A 19,670-nucleotide genomic window follows, 5' to 3' on the forward strand; every position below is an offset into this window, starting at 1 on the left:
CTGTGGTTTTCAGCTCCATCAGGTTATTTAAGCTCTTCTCTACACTCCTTATTCACACCCACCTGTATGAGGTGTCTCTCCACCCCTACTGGGCAGTGTTTTTCAGTCAAGCTACACGGGAGTCATGGGCCTACTTGAGGGAGTAGTCTGTCTGTTATTGGAGCTCCAACGTCCTGCTGGGAGAGCCACTGCTGTCTTTAGAGCTGTCAGGCAGGGACACTGAAGTCTGCAGGAGCTGTCTGCTGCCTTTTGTTCAGATATGCCCTGTCCCCAGAGGTGGAATCTAGAGAAGTGGTAGGCCTTGCTGAGCTGCGGTGGGCTCCGCCCAGTTAGAGCTTCCTTGCCACTTTGTTTACACTGTGATCATAGAAACGCCTACTCAAGCCTCAGCAATGGAGGAGGCCCCTCCCCCCACCCGCCCCATTATGTGATGCTGTTTCCCCGCCGCCCTCTCCCCCTTACCGGTCAAGATCTAGCTCCAGCGGAGGATGCTCCAGGGACAGCGATGCCGGGACTGGGATGCAGGGGCTGCCTTAGAGCCTGGATGCATGGGGTGGCGGGGTGTGAGGCACTGGGCTGGGGTGCACCGCCGGGAAGAACGCCCTGGGTTTGGGATGCTGCCCGACTGGGCGTCCCATAAACCGGGGCAGTCCCCTACCTTACAACTCTGGGGTGAGCTCCAAGGTAGGCTTGGCCATGGCGACCGCCGCTGCTGAGGCTGCTGCACAGGAGCCCCCGCCACATCCCACATCCCCACCGCTGGGGAGCGGTGGCACATGCTAGACTCGGCTTCAGTAAATCCCGGGCGCTGAGCGCTGCAGCAGAGGCGAGCCCGCTCCAGACAGGGTTGGTTGCGTGAGCGCTCCGACCCCGGGCCTTGGAGCTCCAGCTCTCACGCCCGCCCGGAGAGCTGCCCGACTGAGCATGCGGGCCGCGCTGCCTAGCCTGCTGAGACCCCACGCGCTGGCGCCGACATCTCTCGCCAGCTCCGGCGTCAGAGGCCCAGTGTGCGTCGCCTAGTGTCAGTGTCTTGGGGCGGATACAGCGTCCCCACTTTCCGTCTACTCAATACTCGGGCTGTGGGCAGAACCCATTTCTTTTGTTTGTCTACCTGGGTACCTTGCAGGGCGTTTCTCTATTCCCCACCGGCTCAGGACCCGTCCAGCTTGTCCTTGCTGACTCGGGAGGGAACTGCCGGGAGGGGAGGTGGCCTGATCTGGGAGGCAAGGGGAAGGGAGGTGTTAGAGTTCATCCTTCCCCACTCTCGCCCGGCTCGCCCTGCCTCGGGGATCTCCGTGGCGTCCTGGGAGTTCCTGTGCCACCTTCCTTCCAGTTGGCAACTCTGCGGACACCTCCATCCCTGAACATCATGCTCAGGTCCTGGAGACAGGGAGGAGGGCTGGGGGATCCAGAGATCCAGCCTGGCCAGACTTCTGCTCTCTGCTCAGCTAAGCACCCCACACTGAGAAATGAACACGTGGATTCGATTCAAAGCCCTGCAGTCATCTGCATTTTATTTGCCCCTAAATTACAAGTTGTTAATTTGCAACTCTGCTCCCTCCACTCCAGGTTCTTTCTCTCCCATCACCCATCAAATTCTCCAGTGGCCAGGGCAAAAAATATCTGTTGGTCTTTGCCAAGGTAGACTCAGCCTTGTCAGCAGGCCTGTCCTGTGTTCTCAGGGGAGGCCTTTACCCAAGGCCACAGCAACAGCAGGAATCCCGAGTGAAACGCCACCTTGACTGCAGGGAAGGCTGCATCTTTTCACAGAGCAGAACTGATTTTATGAGGTGAACAGTAAGGTGAGCAGAGGTGGGAAAGGCCAGTGGATGAATGCAGGAACAGCACCAGGAGCTAAAGCCCAACTCTGCCCCGTGGGCTGTCGCAGGGTCGTCAAAGGCGGGACGGGGTTCCTCCACCCACCACCACTGTCTCCCCAGTGATGTAGCTGGCATCTTCAGAGCGCAGGAAAGACACAATGCCAGCACAATCCTCTGGCTCACCTAACATGGGGAATAGGGGAAGAAAGGAAGGGAGTAAAAATCAAACAGGTCTGGCCCATTCACCTGGGACACAGGGAATGAAATTTGCTTAATCAACAATTATCAGATGACTTTTCGGGATCAGTGTACAAGCTTTCCATCTATCAAAAAGTGTTACCATGAGGATATGCTGTTATAATTTAGTAGAAGCATACTGTACTCGCAAAAAACCATTACCCATAATATTCAAATACTATAGAAACACACTGTTTTTTTTTTAGAGAGCTTAGGACACCAAAATCCAAAGTTATATAGGTAAAATGGTGAGCAATTATTTCATACTTCAAAAAAATGGTTTCACATGTGCACACACTAAAGTATCAGGGAGTCTGTGTGACAGTAAATGGTGTGTTTAAAGTGATTCCATTTGTACAGATTCAGCTTGCAACTTTTTCAGGAATCTATACTTGTCTCTTAACTCAGGACTTCTCCCAGAGCTCTGCACTGCTGAAACCCCGATGTCTCTGGGTTTACCTTTTGAAAGGGAAGCTGACTTCTTGCTCAGGCCACTGCAGTGATAGTGTTATGAATTTGTGGTCTGTGAGGCAGAGGAGAGCCTGCCTGTGTTATCTGTGGGACTGAGACAGTGGACTGTGGGCTGCTAGGGACCAGACCTTTCCATCTTCATGCCTCTTAGGGCCCTTGACCCCATGACAGTTTTACCTTCTTATCTGCAGGATTTCTTTCATTCTTTCCTCTTTTTCCTTGTCCTTGCAGAGCTGCAGGAAGAAGGTTTAAGAGGAGGAAAGTGAGGAACAGAAAGGGAAGAAACTGCCCATCCTCATGGCAAGAGAGTAAGGATGGAGACTTCCCTCTTTCACTTCCTATTTTTTTTTCTAGCTCCCAGCTCTCCCCACTGCCGTCATGTGTTTCATTTGTTTCAGGTTCTAGTGATGCATTTTGCTGCATCTCTCCAATTCTCATCCATGTAAGGAGAGAGGAAACAGTGTGAGTAGAGTCTGAATACCTCAGTCTCCACCCTATACCTCAGGAAAGGTTTGATAGGAGTCTGGCTTGGAAAGGGCAGTTGGTACAGAGAGGGAATATGGAAAAGCCCAAGGAAGGAGAATGGAGTGGTTGAGAGTTCAGGAATCAGGTACTGGGCTTCCCTGTCCAAGAAGATGGATGCCTTTCAAGGGGTTCCAGTGGGATGCAGAGCTCCCCTTCCTCACCATCCTGCTGAAGCTGGTCTTGATAAGTCCAGGTGCTAGGCAGTTCACCCTAATGTTCCTTGGGGCCAGTTCTATGGCCAGGGTCTTGGTGAGGCCCAGTAAGGCTGTTTTACTGACACTGTAAGGACTGAGGCCCTGGAGAGAGAAAACAATGGGTTAGACTCATAGTTTCCAGGTCATTCTTCATTCTCATTATTAGACACAAAAGACAGTGCTCAATAGGGATCTCCTGTAATGGAGGGGCACAGTTAGGAAACTGTCTTGTGGCTAAACCTCCCCTAGATTATGGTTTGTGGAGGCAAGGCATCTATTTTGTGGGCAGGGACTTGGTGGTGTGATTCTAAAAGGGGACACAAACTTCTTTGGGTAACAGTTGGGGTGGAAAGATGTACAGGATGGGATGGAAGGGGCAGTCAAAAGGGTTCTTACAGGAGATGGACTGAAGGCTGCTATGGAGGCCACGATCACCACTGAGCCGCCTCTGGAAAAAGAAGAGAGCTGACGGTCTTCCCAGCCTGGACCATTGCCCTCAGCCCGTGTGGGATCCCATCTCACCCAGGCTCTCCCTCACTCTCTGTACCCTCGTTTCTCCATTTCTGGCACCACTGCCTTTGCCATCAGGGCTGGGGCCTTCACATTAATGTCCAGAGTCTGAAGCCAAGAGAAGAAGGGGAAACAGCATGAGTGAAGAGCACTGGAGGAGGCATGGCAATGAGGAGTTAGAGTGGGTTCCTAGGATGTTTGTCAGAGCTGACGAAGATCTTAGGATGATTCAGCTGCATCTTGCACATGAAGAAACTGAGGTTCAGGGAGAAGTAGCTCTCACCAGCTGCTCAGCTAGATAATGATACATTAGGTTCAGGTGAGAAAAAATGGAGCCTGGTTCATCTTGTTTCGTCACCAGCCAAGTATGATGTGGCCCAGAAGGGGCCTAAATCCTCAGGGCTCCTTTGGATTTGAGCTGTGTTTTCTGCGTTTCTTCAAAGTAGGGAGAGCCTGCAATTGTCAGCCTCCTGGACCTGTCTTAAAGTGCGCCATGCTTCTTAGGGAAAATGTGGCCTGACCTTGGATACCTGGGGTTGTTCTAGCACTTCTCTGGCTTCTGTGCTTAGGGAGTGAGATGCTTTTGGCCCTCTAGGATGGACTGCCTGGCTAGACCTGATTAGAAAGTGGGATCATGAGGAGGCACCTTCTGGGGAAGCTGGGAGACAAGGTACAATCAGAATCCCCACATCCATAATCTAAAACAAATGCATGACCCCTGTTTACATTGTTCTAGACAACTGCTTATATTAAAATATTTCAATCTTACAGAAAAATTGGAAATAGAAGTACAACGAATATCTGGAGATCCTTCACTTAGATTCACCAGTTGTTCACATTTTGTCCTATTTGTCCTCTCTGTATTTCTGTACAGTTTTTTAAATGAACCATTGCAACTCAGTTGCAAGTTTTCTGATTTTATGTAATAAAATGAAAAATTACTAAGAACAAAAATAAAAAAATGTAAATTAAAAAGAAGAAACTCAGAGGTGGGAGTGGTGCCTCATGCCTGTAATCCTAGCACTTTGGGAGGCCAAGGTGGGTGGATCACTTTAAGGCCAGGAGTTCAAGATCAGCCTGGGCAAAATGGCAAATATTGTCTGTACTAAAGATTCAAAAATTAGCCAGACGTGGTAGCATGTGCCTGTAGTCCCCGCTACTCCGGAGGATGAGACAGCTGAATAGCTTGAACCCAGGAGGTGGAGGTTGCAGTGAGCCGAGATAGCACCACTGCACTACAGCCTGAGTAACAGAGCAAGGCTCCATCTCAAAAAAATTAATTAATTAATTAATTAAAATAAGTAAACGCAGTTGCAGATATTACAGTGCTCTATCCCTAAATAGTTAGCATACATTTCCCAAGAGTAAGGATGTTCTTTTACACAACCATAATCCATCATCACACCCAAGAAGTTTGTCACTGATGATAATTTTATCTAATATATTGGTCTCAATCGTCCCCCAAATGTGTGTGTTTTTTTCTTTTAAATCCAGAGGTTAATGAAGGATCAGCCATTATGTTTGGATTTGATGTGCTGTGATATTTAAAAAAATATATAAACTAAAAGGAAAGGTACAGTCACACCTTATTTTATTATGCTTTGCAGATACTGTGTGTTTTACAAATTGAAGGTTCATGGCAACCCTGCATTAATTGGAGCCATTTTTCCAACGGCATGTGCTCACTTTGTCTCTGGGTCACATTTTGATAATTCTTGGAATATTTCAGACTTTTTCATTATTATCATATCTGTTATGGTGATCTGTGATCAGTGATCTTTCATGTTTTTATTATAATTGTTTTGGGGTACCACAAACCACACCCAGAAAAGGTGAACTTAATCGATAAATGTTGTACGTTCTGATTGCTCTGCCCTTCTCCCATCTTTCTCCCTCTCTATGGGCCTCCATATTCCCTGAGACACATTTATATTGAAATTAGACCAGTTAATAACCATATAATGGCCTCTAAGTGTTCAAGTGAAAGGAAGAGTCACACATCTTGCACTTTAAATCAAAGGCTAGAAATAATTGAGCTTAGTGAGGAAGGCATGTTGAAAGCTGAGGCAGGCTGAAAGCTAGGCCATGTGCACCAGTTAGCCAAATTGTGAGTGCAAAGGAAAAATTCTTGAAGGAAATTAAAAGTGCTACTTCTGTGAACACATAAATGGTAAGAAAGCAAAACAGCTTTATTGTTAATATAGAGGGAAAGTTCTAGTGTTCTGGATAGAAGATCAAACTAGCCACAACATTCCCTTAAGCCAAAGCCTAATCAGAAAAAGGCCCTAACTTTTTAATTCTTTGAAGGCTGAGAGAGGTGAGGAAGCTCCAGAAGAAAAGTTGGAAGCTAGCAGAGGTTGGTTCATGAGGTTTAAGACACCATCTCTGTAACATAAAATTGCAAGGTGAAGCAGCAAGTGCTGATGTAGAAGCTGCAGCAAGTTATCCAGAAGATCTAGCTAAGATCAGTGATGAAGGCGGCTACACCAAACAACAGATTTTCCATGTAGATGAAACAACCTTCTAGTGGAAGAAGATGCCATGTAGGGCTTTAATAGCTAGAGAGGAGAAGTCAACGCCTGGCTTCAAAACTTCAAAGGACAGGCTTATTCTCTTGTTAGGGTCTAATGCAGCCAGTGACTTTAAGTTGAAGCCAATGCTCATTTACCATTCTGAAAATTCTATGGCTCTCAAGATTTATACTAAATCTACTCTGCCCATGCTCTATAAATGGAAAACAAAGCCTGAATAACAGCACATCTGTTTATAGCATGGTTAACTGAACATTTAAAGCTCACTGTTGATAGCTACTGCTCAGAAAAAAATATTCCTTTCAAACTATTACTGCTCCTTGACAGTGCACCTGGTCAGTCAAAAGCTCTGATGGAGATGTGCAAGGAGATTAATGTTGTTTTCATGCCTGCTAACACAACATCCATTCTGCAGCCCATGGATCGGGGGTAATTCTGACTTGCAAGACTTATTATTTAAGACGTACATTTTGTAAGTCTATAGCTGCCATAGATAGTGACTCCTCTGATGGATCTTGGCAAAGTTAACTGAAAACCTTCTGAAAAGGATTCACCATTCTAGATGCCATTAAGAATATTTGTGATTCATGGGAGGAGGTCAAAATATCTAAATTAACAGGAGTCTGGAAGAAGTTGATTCCAACCCTCATGGATGACGTGAAGGGGTTCAAGACTGCATCACAGGAAGGAACTGCATATGTGGTGGAAATAGCAAGAGAACTAGAAGTGGAGCCTGAAGATGGGACTGAATGGCTGCAATCTCATGACAAAATGTAAACGGCTGAGGAGTTGCTTCTTATGGATAAGCAAAGAAAGTGGTTTCTTGGGATGGAATCTATTTCTGGTGAAGATGCCATGAACATTGTTGAAATCACAACACGGGATTTAGAATATTATATGAACTTAGTTGATTAAGCAGTGGCAGAGTTTGATAGGATTGACTCCAAGTTTGAAAGAAGTTCTACTGTGGGTAAATGCTATGAAACAGCATTGCATGCTACAGAGAAATCGTTTGTGAAAGGAAGAATCAACTGATGTGGCAAACTTCATTGCTGGCTTGTTTGAAGAAATTGCCACAGCCACCCCAGCCTTCAGCAACATCACCCTAAGTCAGCCACCATCAATGTGGAGACAAGACCCTCCACCAGCAAAAAGATTACAGCTTCTAAAGTCTCAGATGATTGTTAGCATTTTTTAGCAATAAGGTATTTTAAAATGAAGATATGTATATGCTTTTAAAGACATAATGCTATTGCTCATTTTATAGACTATTATTAGATGACCATTATACTGTAAACATAACTTTTATATGCACTGGGAAATCAAAATATTCATGTGACTTACTTTATTATAATATTGAATTTATCGTGGTGGCCTGGAACCAGACCCACAATATCTCCGAGGTGTGCCTGTACTTAGTTTAAAACTGACTTTCATATGGTCTCTATTCAGACTGTTCATGAATGATGTTCCTCTATTTTAAAGACTATCAGAATCTGTCTGGCTGCAGTTGCTCACGCCTATAATCCCAGCACTTTGGGAGGCCGAGTGGGGCAGATCAGTTGAGGTCAGGAATTTGAGACCAGCCTGGGCAACACAGTGAAACCCTGTCTCTACTAAAAATGCAAAACATTAGCCACACGTGGTGGCACATGCCTATAGTCCCAGGTACTTGGCAGGCTGAGGTACAAGAATTGCTTGAACCTGGGAGACAGAGGTTGCAGTGAGCTGAGATCACACCACAGCACTCCAGCCTCAGTGACACAGTGAGAAAAAAAAAAAAAAAAAGAGGAAAGAAAAAGAAAGAGGGAAAAAGACTATCAGAATCAAAAAGTAGCTCATTGGAGAACATTTTGGCACTTTGGTCTTTATGTGTATGAAACACTAGTAAATAAATCATAGTATTTTCACATCCTCAAACTAGTGTTGAGGAATTTTTGATGACATCTGATATAGTTATGTTTGTGCCCTCTAAATCTCATGTTGAAATGTGATCACCAGTGTTCAAGGTGGGACCTGGTGTGAGGTGTTTGGATCATGGGGGTGGATCCCTTATGAATGTCTTGGTGCCCTCCCTGTGGCAATGAGTTCTCACTCTATTAGTTCATGCCAGAACTAGTTGTTTAAAAGATCCTGGTATCTCTCTTACTTCTTCTCTTGCCATGTAACACGCCTGCTCTCTTTTGCCTCCTTGCCGTGATTGTAAGCTTCCTGAGGCCTCATAAGAAGCAGATACTGGCACCACCATGCTTCTTCTACAGTCTGCAGAACCCTAAGCCAAAACGAAACTCTTGTCTTTTATAAATTGCCCAGGTCAGGTATTCCTTTATAGCAACGCAGAACAAACTAATACAACATCAGAGTAAAAAGCAAAACCATGGGAAATCATAAAAAATTAGCATTTCCAAATCATGTGGGAGTATTAACCTTAATAAACAAGGACAAATATTTTAATTAAAGCTCTATAATTAAAGAATGGCTGTGAAATATATTATGAATATAATGTAATTATATATTTTCACATAAAACCCAATATTCTGCCACTTGAATTTAGACATCCGGGTCTCAGATTGTCTTGACACTGCAGTTAAGAAAAAAATGATATAGGTTTTTATTTTTATTTTTTTAAAGGATGTATGTTATAAAGTGGACACTGGTCATTTAACCAGAATTAGTATTTTACTTAACTAGCAGCTTTTAATATTTCCCAACTAATGAAACATGATTCCTTTTTGGCAGCTGAAAGGGGGACAGGTGGGTGTGTAAGTTTAAGCATTGTAGTTTTTAGCATATTAGCTGCCACATCTCTGTTGGAAATCAACAAGGCAGAAGAGCATGCCGGGGAGGAAGTCTGGGGAGGGGAGTAGACGGAGGATAGTGAAGAGCAGATGGAAGCAGACAGTAGTAGAAGCAGCAGAAGCGAACCAGAAGGGCAGGGACAGAGGAAGCTGCCCCCACCCATTTACCAGGTGCATTCCAGGTGTGTGGCATGTGGCAAAGAGTCCTCACATTTACACTGCCCTTGACAAACGCATTCTAAAAGCAGACAGAGTTTGTGCTGAATGTGTTCTGAGGCCCGGCCCCTGCTGCTTTAATCCCCTCTCACCTTGTCCCACACCTCCTTGGTGATATCCATTAGGCTTCCAAAGACAGGGCTGACAGCAGCATTGGAGACTAGGATATCGATACCGCCATGAAGCTTCACAGCCTAAAGAGAGGGGTGAGGTCTGGACCAGGGTTGCAGTAAGTAAGGGAGGTGCATTTATCCATGTTGATAAAAACTTCCTTCTGAGCCAGGCGCGGTGGCTCACGCCGGGAATCATGACACTTTGGGAGGCCAAGGTGGGAGAATCACTTGAGTTGAGGAGTTTGAGAGAAGCCTGGGCCACACAGACTTTTTCTTTATATTAAAAATGACAACAAAAACAATGACGACAATACCTTCCTTCTTAGGAACTATCATCAAAATAACTTCTCTTTTTAAAAACATCTTTTCTTCAAAACTACCCTAAGATCTGCTGCTAAGCATTTAAGGTTGGCTTCTTTCTTTTTTTAGATGGAGTCTTGTTCTGTTACCCAGGCTGGAGTGCAGTGGCATGATCTTAGCTTACTGCAGCCTTGACCTACTGAGTTCAAGCCATCATCCTGTCTAAGTCCCCAAGTACCTGAAACTACAAGTGCATGCCACCACACCCGGCCAAGTTATGTATTTTTTTTAGAGACAGGGTCTTGCTGTGTTGCCCAGGCTGGCCTCGATCTCCTGAGCTCAAGCCATCCACCTGCCTCAGCCTCCCAAAATGTTACAGGTGCCAGCCACCAGGAAGTTGGCCTTATTTATTTTGCAGTCTTTTCTTCCCACCTTCTATTCTTCTAAGGCTGTCTCTGAGCCTTTGCTCTCTTCTTTACACTCTCCCTTTGGGAAGCTCCTTCATTCTCATGATTTCAAGTCTCACCTCCAAATCTATTTCCAGACCCCTCCTCTTCCTTTCACAGTGAGTTCCACCCACATTTCTCCAAGTGCTTACTGTCCAGTTCACCTTGAATAAATTACCCTTATCTCAAAGTCAATCTGTCCACACTTACCTGAATGGAAAAATCGGCTTAAATAGAGCTGTAGAAACTTACCACTGGAGGGGTCTTTGAGATCATCTATTCCAATGTAAGGTGGAGATGATGAAACAGGTTCAGGAAATTTTCTCAAGACCATATAGTTCAGTAGTGACACACTGGGGCTAGCTAAGAACAGGAGGCCTGCTTATTCTGTGTTTGGGAGGGGGGGAGTGATTTGTTCAGGGCACAAAGCTAGTTAGCAGTGGAAGAACTGAGGTCAGTCTCCCATTCTGTAGCACACCGCTAATTCATAAGAGCCCTCTGAAAGTGAGTTGGGGTCATTAGGAAACTGACTGCCCAGGAGAGCCATGATGGGAGAAGATACCAGCCTGAATTTAAAGCAATTCCATATTTGGTTATAATGTCATTTTCTCTGTCTCTCTCTCTCTCTTTTGACCTGGAGGCATGAAAGATTTAAGGGAGAAACTGACATCTAAACTGAGAAAGTCAAGAAAGGCAACATCTCACCTCCTTAATAAGGTATAAGTAGGTAGTGAGGTGTGTGCTAGAGTAATGAATGGCCAAGCAGAATCTGCCAACAAGACTTTTCAGTACAAAGCGACCCTGAAACCAGACTTTGCATTTGCTCAGAACTGGCAATTTTAATGCCTTGAACAAGTAGCAGTACATGGGCCCTTGGTCAACTTTGTGCTTCAGATTTGGCACACAGAGGAGTGTTATTAACAATATACACCATCTGCTAGCTTCCCGTTTTAACTACTTATTCTTGTTAACTAGGTGCTAAGTTCAATTGTTTTTATGCGGTTGAACGTATGCCTGGGCTGTCGACAAAATTAAATCAGACAAAATTTAAAGTCATACACTGTTTTGAAACCAGTATTAATACTTTCTTGCACCCTTTAAATTTTGGTATCCTGGTGCAAAGCCCAGTCACCTGCCTTGGCTCTGTATAAGTCTCACCAATGGACTTGTTACTAGGGAGGTGCAGAATAAGTTAATAAGTGATGTGCGCTGTGCTCAGTGCACGTGTGTTTGAGCTGGGAGAAGACAGTGGATTGCTCTAGAATCACCTGGAGACATTTTCTACTCTGCTGTATACCCCATGCCCCTCTCCTTCTAGGTCTGTCAGCACAGAGACGGGAGGAGGCTGGGTTTTGATTGAACAGAGATAGGAAACCATAAAAGAAGAATGAGGCTGGGTGTGGTGGCTCACACCTATAATCCTAGCAGTTTGGTAGGCCCAGTGGGGTGGATTGCTAGAGGCCAGGAGTTCAAAACCAGCCTGGGCAATAAAGCTCCAACTCTACAGAAAATTTAAAAAATGAACTGGTGTGGTGGTGCATGGCTATAATCTTAGCCACTTGGGAGGCTGAGGTGGTAGGATTGCATGAGCTCAAGAGTTGGAGGTTACAGTGAGCTATGATCATACTACTGCACTCCAGCCAGGGAAACAGTGAGGCTCTGTCTCTGGGGGAAAAAAAAAAAAAAAAAAGGTGTCTTCTCAGTCTTGTTCTAAATTGTGTGATCACTACACTGAAACGGTTAGGAGCTGTTTGCTCTGTGTTCTGATAGTTATACATTTTTAAGAAAAAATATAATCAAGCAGATAGGCAGCTAATCTGGTTTCCACTTACCACACACTTAGAAGCTTTGTGGTGCAGATGAGGAGGCCACTGGGTAGTAACCATTCTCAGGGCAGTGGCTTTTCTCATTGCAGGGTAACATGTGGCAATTGGCAGAAGACATTTCAAATAGCTGACAAGTATTCTATCATTCTCCTCTCTGACAATGGTCACACAAACTACCTGAGAGTCATTTTTGACTTCGCTCATGTTTCCCACTTTTTGACATGTGGTTGGAAAATCTTGGTTCATTCCCACTAAATGTCTCTTGGGCACATCTGTTCCAGTCCCATCACCACTGCTCTAAACCTGGATGACAGCAACAGCTTCCTCACTGATGCCCTGGATTCAGTGTTTTCTCTGTATATCCTTCCTACCAGAGCCATATTATCTTTCTTAATAACCATCTTTCTCTTCCTCAAAACCTCACATGGCTTCTTATTTCCTACAAGAATGGGTAAACATATCCTTTCAAGAGGCCATATCCTTTTAACGTCCTTAACATATCCTTTTAAGAAGCTATGGCTGGGCATGGTGGGTCACACCTGTAATCCCAGCACTCTGGGAGGCCCAAGGTGTGGGTCACCTGAGGTCAGGAGTTCAAGATCAGCCTGGCCAACATGGTGAAACCCCGTCTCTACTAAAATACAAAAATTAGCTGGGCATGGTGGCGGGCACCTGTAATCCCAGCTACTTGGGAGGCTGAGGCATGAGGATTGCTTGAACCTGGATGCCGAGGTTGCAGTGAGCCGAGATGGTGCCACTGCACTCCAGCCTAGGCAACAAGAGTGAAACTCTGTCTCAAAAAAAGAAAAAAAGTAAAAAAATAAAAATAGAAAAAAGGATATAGAGGCCCATGGCCTCTATCTTTCCAAGGCAGCCCATTCTCATCAGCCCCTCCCCCAGCAGCGTGGCCACCGCCTGGTCCACATTCTGCTGCTTCCAGCTGTTGACAACCACGTGGGCCCCGTCCTGGGCCAGACGCCGGGCGATGGCAAAGCCGATCCTGAGAGTAGAAAGAGACAAAGACTGCCAAGGCCTGTGCAGGGGAAGAGGTCGAAGCATGTGCTGTGAAGTTAGACTGCCTGGGTTTGAATTCAGGCTCTCTCCCTATATGACCTCCACGTGTCTCTACTCTGTGTAAAACAGGCTTGATGGCACGGCCTTTTTGGCGCTCATTTACTTATTTTTATTATGATCTGGAACCGCAGCCTCAGTTCCCAAGAACTTACATCACTTTCTACAGTTCCCACCACGGGTGACAGGCTTCATCCCCTGTTGGGACTGAGAGGTGAGAAATGAGCTGGGTGTGCAGCTGCCACTTCCGTGATTTGAGGGTCTCACTCAGAACAGCCCTGCCCCCAGGTTTCTTTCTTACTAGTCTACAACATTCTCAAAATTCTATCTTTAGTTATTTTTTGGGGTGCATGTGAAAAGATGGTCTCCGGTCAGAAATGTAAATATTGCCTTGGGAGGAAGAGTTACACATTCTGCACTTGTCAGTCATTAGCATTTTACCTACTTTTGTATTTTAGCTTTGTGGAGAGCTGGTATCTAGCAAAGTCCCGTAGAAATGAGAACCAGGATAGAGAAGAGTGGTGGGTGAGAAACAGCCTGGGCAAGGTAGGCCCAGGTGTACCCACCTAAACAAAAATCTTGACACATGGCTCTTGTGTCCCATCTAGGTAAGGGGGAGGGGTTCCTGGAGACTTTCCGGTGCCCAAATAGAGTGTCTGGTACATTTTCATAAAGCTGGAGGCCTTGGGATAGGATTTTGAAATCCAGATTTCCTTGGATTTCTAGTTTCTGGTTTTCCCAGAGGCTAAGTGGGGCTGGTTGACTGGGGCAGCCCAGAACCCAGGAGGGGAATAGATCGATGGGGTTGTACGGAGGTGGCACAGTTGTGCCAGAGGCAGCAGGGACACGAGGGCTAGCAAGGGAGGGCCCAGGGCCTGGGGATTTGGAGGGGGTTCAGGCGGATCACGTGACTACATTTTTCCAGGGCCAGACTTCAGCCACACGTGAGTTCTAAGCACAGGGGCACTGGAGGCAAAGAAGAGACCAGTGCCTGTTTGCAGGCAGCCAGGGCCTCCGAAACTCCAGCACGAACACTCACCCGTCGGTGGAGGCCGTTACCAGGGGCCACCTTATTCGTGAGCAGATCCCGGCGGGTCATCCGGGAGCTGGCCATCCGCACCGACTTCCATGCCCGCACACAGTGGCCTAGCAGCCCCGCCTTGTGCATGGCTCAGACCAACAAGTCTGGGTTCCACTCCTTCCAGCGGAGGTAACAAAGATTAGGGCGAGGGGGCAGGACGAAGGGCGGGCTGCTTCCCGACCCGCCCCCTCCCCGCCCCCTCCCCGCCCCCTCCCCGCCCCCTCCCCACCCCCTCCCCGCCCCCTCCCCACCCCCTCCCCGCCCTCGACCACCTGGGAGTCCTGTGTGGCGGTGGGCGCCTCCCTCCGCCGCCGCGCCCAGCAGCCAGCTACTTTCCGCCCTTGCCTTCCCCGGCAGGCGGGTGTTCAAAGCGCTCTCTGTTCAAGTTTTCCGTAGGGCTCGCCCCTCCCCTGGCCCCCGCAGGAACGCGCAGACTTTGGCTGCTGCCTTTTTGCATCTGCTTGCCCACGTTTTCTTCTGCGGGAAGTGGGGGTTTTGAGTTGCTTTTGCTTCTTCAGAATTTCTTCTCCAAGAAAGTCTGGGTCAATGTATGTGACAGCTCACAGGAGGACAAATGTTTTGAGACTGCCCATGGAGGTGAGGCCTGTGGTCCTCATAGAGTCCACCAGGTGAGGCTGGAGGAGCCTGGGAGAGATGTGATAGGGAGTAGCTGCACCAGGCCTGGCACTGCCCTTCACTCTGCCCAAGGTCTCCTCCATCTTCACGGGCCCTGGAGGGCAGACTATGGTCATTGACCAAACAGTATCTCACATCCCTCTCCAAAGGGACTTTCTCCTTTACAGGGGCTAAGTGCTAGAGAGGAGGCTGCAGAGTCCCTGGAGCAGTGGTGGAAATGCTGAGAACTGGGGGCACTCAAGTCTAACCACTATGTCCCCAGGTCTTACCCTCCATCCTAGTTCAATAAATATTTGTTAAATGCAAAATCTCTTTATGAACTGTAAGCTACTAAGCACATAGTAGTTACTGCCACCATGTAGTGATTATTATTGCTGCCCTGGGTCAGACTCTTCATCTGTAAATTACTGACAGTATGGAGTAGATGGTGAATAAAGTCCTTGCCAGCTATAAATTCTGTGTCCAAGACTTCAGCCTCCACTTCTGCCAAGTGGGCTCAAATTATCTCACTCCTGGGTTTCTGGGAGAATCAATAAATCTGGATGGCTTATGGTGCGCTGTAGAAAGGCCCCAAGGGACCCAGATGCAAGCATCTGAATTGGTTTAACCCACTGGCTTCCAAAGGCCAGACTGAGAAGCAGTGCTGGTCCATGGCAATGTTTACACTAGTGTAAGGCAAAATGAGAAAAGTAAACACATTACAGTGAGTTTCATGAAGCTAAGTTTATTTAACAGTCCTTTATTGTGGAGTATACGTTTGCTCCTTTTTTTGTGTGTGTGTTAGTGTTTTCTTTCAGAAAAGATGATGAAAGCAGATGGGTAGGTTTAGAGATGTGTTGTTGGTGAAATCACCAGTTTTGCAGCCTTATTTCCCTATAATTACCGGGGAAAAGTCCTGGTTTGTAAAATCCAGTTCTAGGGATGACTTTTTAATAGAATTCATGGTTGCTCAAGATTCATTTAGTTTGCTCAAGCTTCATTTAGTGTATCTGTAGGTCAGCGGAGCAGCTGAAGAAGGATTTTGACATTCAGCCGGGCATGGTGGTTCACGCCTGTAATCCCAGCACTTTGGGGGGCCAAGGCAGGCAGATCACGAGGTCAGGAGATCCAGTCCATCCTGGCTAACACGGTGAAATGCTGTCTTTACTAAAAATACAAAAAATTAGCCGGGCATGGTGGCACGCGCCTGTAGTCCCAGCTACCCGGGAGACTGAGGCAGTAGAATGACATGAACCTGGGTGGCAGAGCTTGCAGTGAGGTGAGGTCACACCACTGCACTCCAGCCTGAGTGACAGATGGAGACTCTGTCTCCAAAAAAAAAAAAGGATTTTGACATTCAAAAGAGGATGTATGGCAAGCAAGTAATAGAACAGGCCTGCACTCGATTTATCATATTTTCCTCAGCCAAGAAGTTACAACCGCAGTACTCTGCTTTGGTACTCAGCATATCCCGATGAGATAGGAGAGCTTAAGTATAATTTTCCCCATGTCCAGGGAAAACTGACTCTGACTGGTCCTCCTCAGTCTGACCTCATGAATTATTGACAGAGGCTATTCACACTCTTGCACTCTTTGGTGCTAATGCAAGTGGAAACCCTTCCCAGGGCTCTCCATCTGTGTGTAGGGCTGGGGAGAGGGTACACAGGAGGACTGCTGCAGGGCTTCTCAGGGCTTGGTTCAAAGGGACAGGCCTGCCGGGGGTGTTTGATCTCTCTTCCCCTTCTCTTCAGAGGTAGGCTGACTGAGGGGCAGAGGGTTGCAGGAAGGTGGGGGACTACACTTCAAAGAGCAAAGGATTCTGGGAAAAGAGAATTGTGGCATGGGAGCTTGGTGAACATCACATGGCCCTTCCTTGTGTGGGCAGGGATGCTATTTGTCCTCCAGCACTATTTCTTTTGCAGAGAGCACAAGGGAGGGGGCCTGTGAGCAGAAAAGGATAGAAGGAAGTCAAGAAGTATGGGAATCTCTAGCACTACTCCTCATCAAGCTGGCTTATTGGAGATAAGAATGAGAAATCTTGGGCTGGGCATGGTGACTCATGCCTGTAATCCCAGCACTTTAGGAGGCCATGGTGAGTGCATCACTTGAGGTCAGGAGTCCGGGACCAGCTGGCCACGATGGTGAAACCTCATCTCTACTGAAAATACCAAAATTAGCCGGGTGTCGTCTGGAGTTTGAGACCAGCCTGGCCAACATGGTGAAACCCTGTCTTTACTAAGAATACAAAACTTAGCTGGGCATGATCAGGAGTTCCAGTCCAGCCTGACCAACATGGTGAAACCCTGTCTCTACTAAAAATACAATAGCTAGTTGGGCCTGGTGGCACGTGCCTGTAATCCTAGCTACTCAGGAGGCTGAGGCAGAAGACTTGCTTGAACCTGGGAGGCAGAGGTTGCAGTGAGCCGAGATCACGCCACTGCACTCCAGCCTGGGCAACATCTCAAAAAAAAAAAAAAAAAAAAAAAAGAGAACAGGAAATCTTTCAGGGAAATACATGCATATGTGGGAGTTTCTCCTTGAAATGGGAACTGTAATAGGCAATGGGATTGTTCTTGTGTGGAGGTGGTAACATCTGCCTATCTTGAGGAACAAATGCCTCCATGATTGAAGGCTGTACTCCCATCCTTTTCAAGGGCTGCCTGTGGTCCAGAAGAGGATTCACCTGGGGTGGAATTTAAGTCTTGCATTTTGCAATAGCTGTCCTAGATTGACTGTCGAGTCATGCATGACTGACACAAGCCAGGATTAGGCAATGTGGGAGGGCTGGTGTGGGGTTAGGACAACTGCCAAGCAGAGAAAGTAAGAGTGTTAACTATTTATTGAGCACTTCCTTACTAAGTGCTGGCAAGTTTTAAGTGCTTTTTAGAAATTTTATTGAATATTTTTAATCCGGTGAAATGGGTATTTTAATGAAGGGAGCCAAAGGCCTAAGGGTCGTGACCAACTCAGCATTCCACTGAAGGCTATATGATCAAACAGCAAACTGTTTATCATGAATGCAGAATGTGGGCCAACTCACTTCTGCATCTGCCACCAGGAGGTTTGCTGAGGGCAATCACTCCCTGGTGCTGTGCTCCTTGAGGTTATCTACTGCAACATCTGGAGACTACTGTTCAAAGAACGCAGTCATGCAAGCCTGCACTAAGTCAAGCAGCTGACTGACAACCACCCCTTTCTCCCCACTTCCTTTACTCAATAAATATGAAGCACTATAGAAGCTCAGGGCCCTTGTTCACTAGAAGCAAGGAGCCCCCAACCCCTTCTTCCAAATATACTCATCTTTGTCTTTATTCCTGCATTAATATTCTTTTGTTCAGTCCACCAACGACTGCAGCATTTTAAATTCGTTTTTTTTTTGTTGTTGTTTGTTTGTTTTTTTGAGATGGTGTCTTGCTCTGTCACCAGGCTGGAGTGCAGTGGCACAATCTCGGCTCACTGCAACCTGTTCCTCCCGGGTTCAAGCGATTCTTCTGCCTCAGCCTCCTGAGTAGATGGGACTACAGGTGCACACCACCTCACCCAGCTAATTTTTGGGTTTTTAGTAGAGATGGGGTTTCACCATGTTGGCCAGGATCGTCTCGATCTCGACCTAGTGATCTTCCTTCCTTGGCCTCCCAAAGTGCTGGTATTACAGGTGTAAGCCACTGCGCCTGGTCGGGTGTTTTAAATTCTGTATGTGAAATCAGAGTGAGTGATGACAACTTCAATCACTGTCTGTGTTGTATAGTTACATTTCTTTGTTCTGGCATCGTTGGGGGATTGATAGTTTTCATAGAAATCAATTTTCTCTGAATTGGAATTTTAACTTTCAGGATCATTGTGTTTTTCAAATCAACACATCTATTCATTAAATTATAAAAATAACAAATGCTCATTATTTTAAAAAGGGATAAAAAGTTACGTGAAAACTGAAAGGTAACTCTTCCTTATGGTTCCTTTACCTTTTTCCCATATAGCTCTTGGCTTTGTGTATCCTTCCAGAAGTTTCCTATACATTTACATGCATTTTTCTTCTAAAAATTGTTACACAAATGAGATGACACTATACATACTGTCCTTCGAATTGCTTTTCTTTTATTTCTCCCATGTTCCAACCCCCACTTTTTTATTTCTTTTAAAAAAATTTTTTTCTTTTTTTAAATTATTATACTTTAATTTCTGAGATACATGTGCAGAACTTGCAGGTTTGTTATATAGGTATAAATGTGCCATGGTGGTTTTCAGCACCCATCAACCCATCATCTACATTAAGTATTTTTTCTCATGCTATCCCTCTCCTAGCCCCCGCATACGCCCAACAGGCCCTGTTGTGTGATGTTCCCCTCCCTGTTTCCATGTGTTCTCACTGTTCCACTCCCACTTATTAGTGAGAACATGCAGTGTTTGGTTTTCTGTTTTTGTGTTAGTTTGCTGAGAATGATGGTTTCCAGCTTCATCCATGTCCCTGCAAAGGACATGAACTCATCCTTTTTTATGGCTGCATAGTATTCCATGGTGTACATGTGCCACATTTTCTTTATCTAGTCTATTATTGATGGGCATTTGGGTTGGTTCCAAGTCTTTGTATTGTGAACAGTGCTGCAGAAAACATACATGTGCATGTATCTTTATATTAGAATGATTTATAATCCTTTGGGTATATACCCAGTAATGAGATTGCTGGGTCAAATGGTATTTCTAGTTCTAGATCCTTGAGGAATGGCCACACTGTCTTCCACAATGGTTGAACTAATTTACATTTCCACCAACAGTGTAAAAGTGTTCCTCTTTCTCCATCTCCTTTCCAGCATCTGTTGTTTCCTGACATTTTAATGATTGCCATTCTAACTGGTGTGAGATGGTATCTCCTTGTAGTTTTGATTTGCATTTCTTTAATGAGCAGTGATGATGAGCTT

The 19,670-nt window shown here is 46.0% G+C and overlaps 1 protein-coding gene across 1 annotated transcript; it reads right to left on the reverse strand.

Moving 5' to 3' along the window:
• Positions 1-1,487: 1,487 nt before the first annotated feature.
• Positions 1,488-14,324, reverse strand: LOC105477844 (dehydrogenase/reductase 4 like 2). The gene is given in 8 exon segments (XM_071100417.1): positions 1,488-2,003; positions 2,706-2,761; positions 3,215-3,249; positions 3,251-3,349; positions 3,644-3,695; positions 3,795-3,865; positions 9,395-9,496; positions 14,098-14,324. Coding segments are annotated over 7 exon segments (522 nt in total). The 5' UTR covers positions 14,227-14,324; the 3' UTR covers positions 1,488-2,003; positions 2,706-2,727.
• Positions 14,325-19,670: the final 5,346 nt, after the last annotated feature.

The sequence above is a fragment of the Macaca nemestrina genome, chromosome 7, assembly GCF_043159975.1.
Source record: "Macaca nemestrina isolate mMacNem1 chromosome 7, mMacNem.hap1, whole genome shotgun sequence".
Classification (NCBI taxonomy): domain Eukaryota; kingdom Metazoa; phylum Chordata; class Mammalia; order Primates; family Cercopithecidae; genus Macaca; species Macaca nemestrina.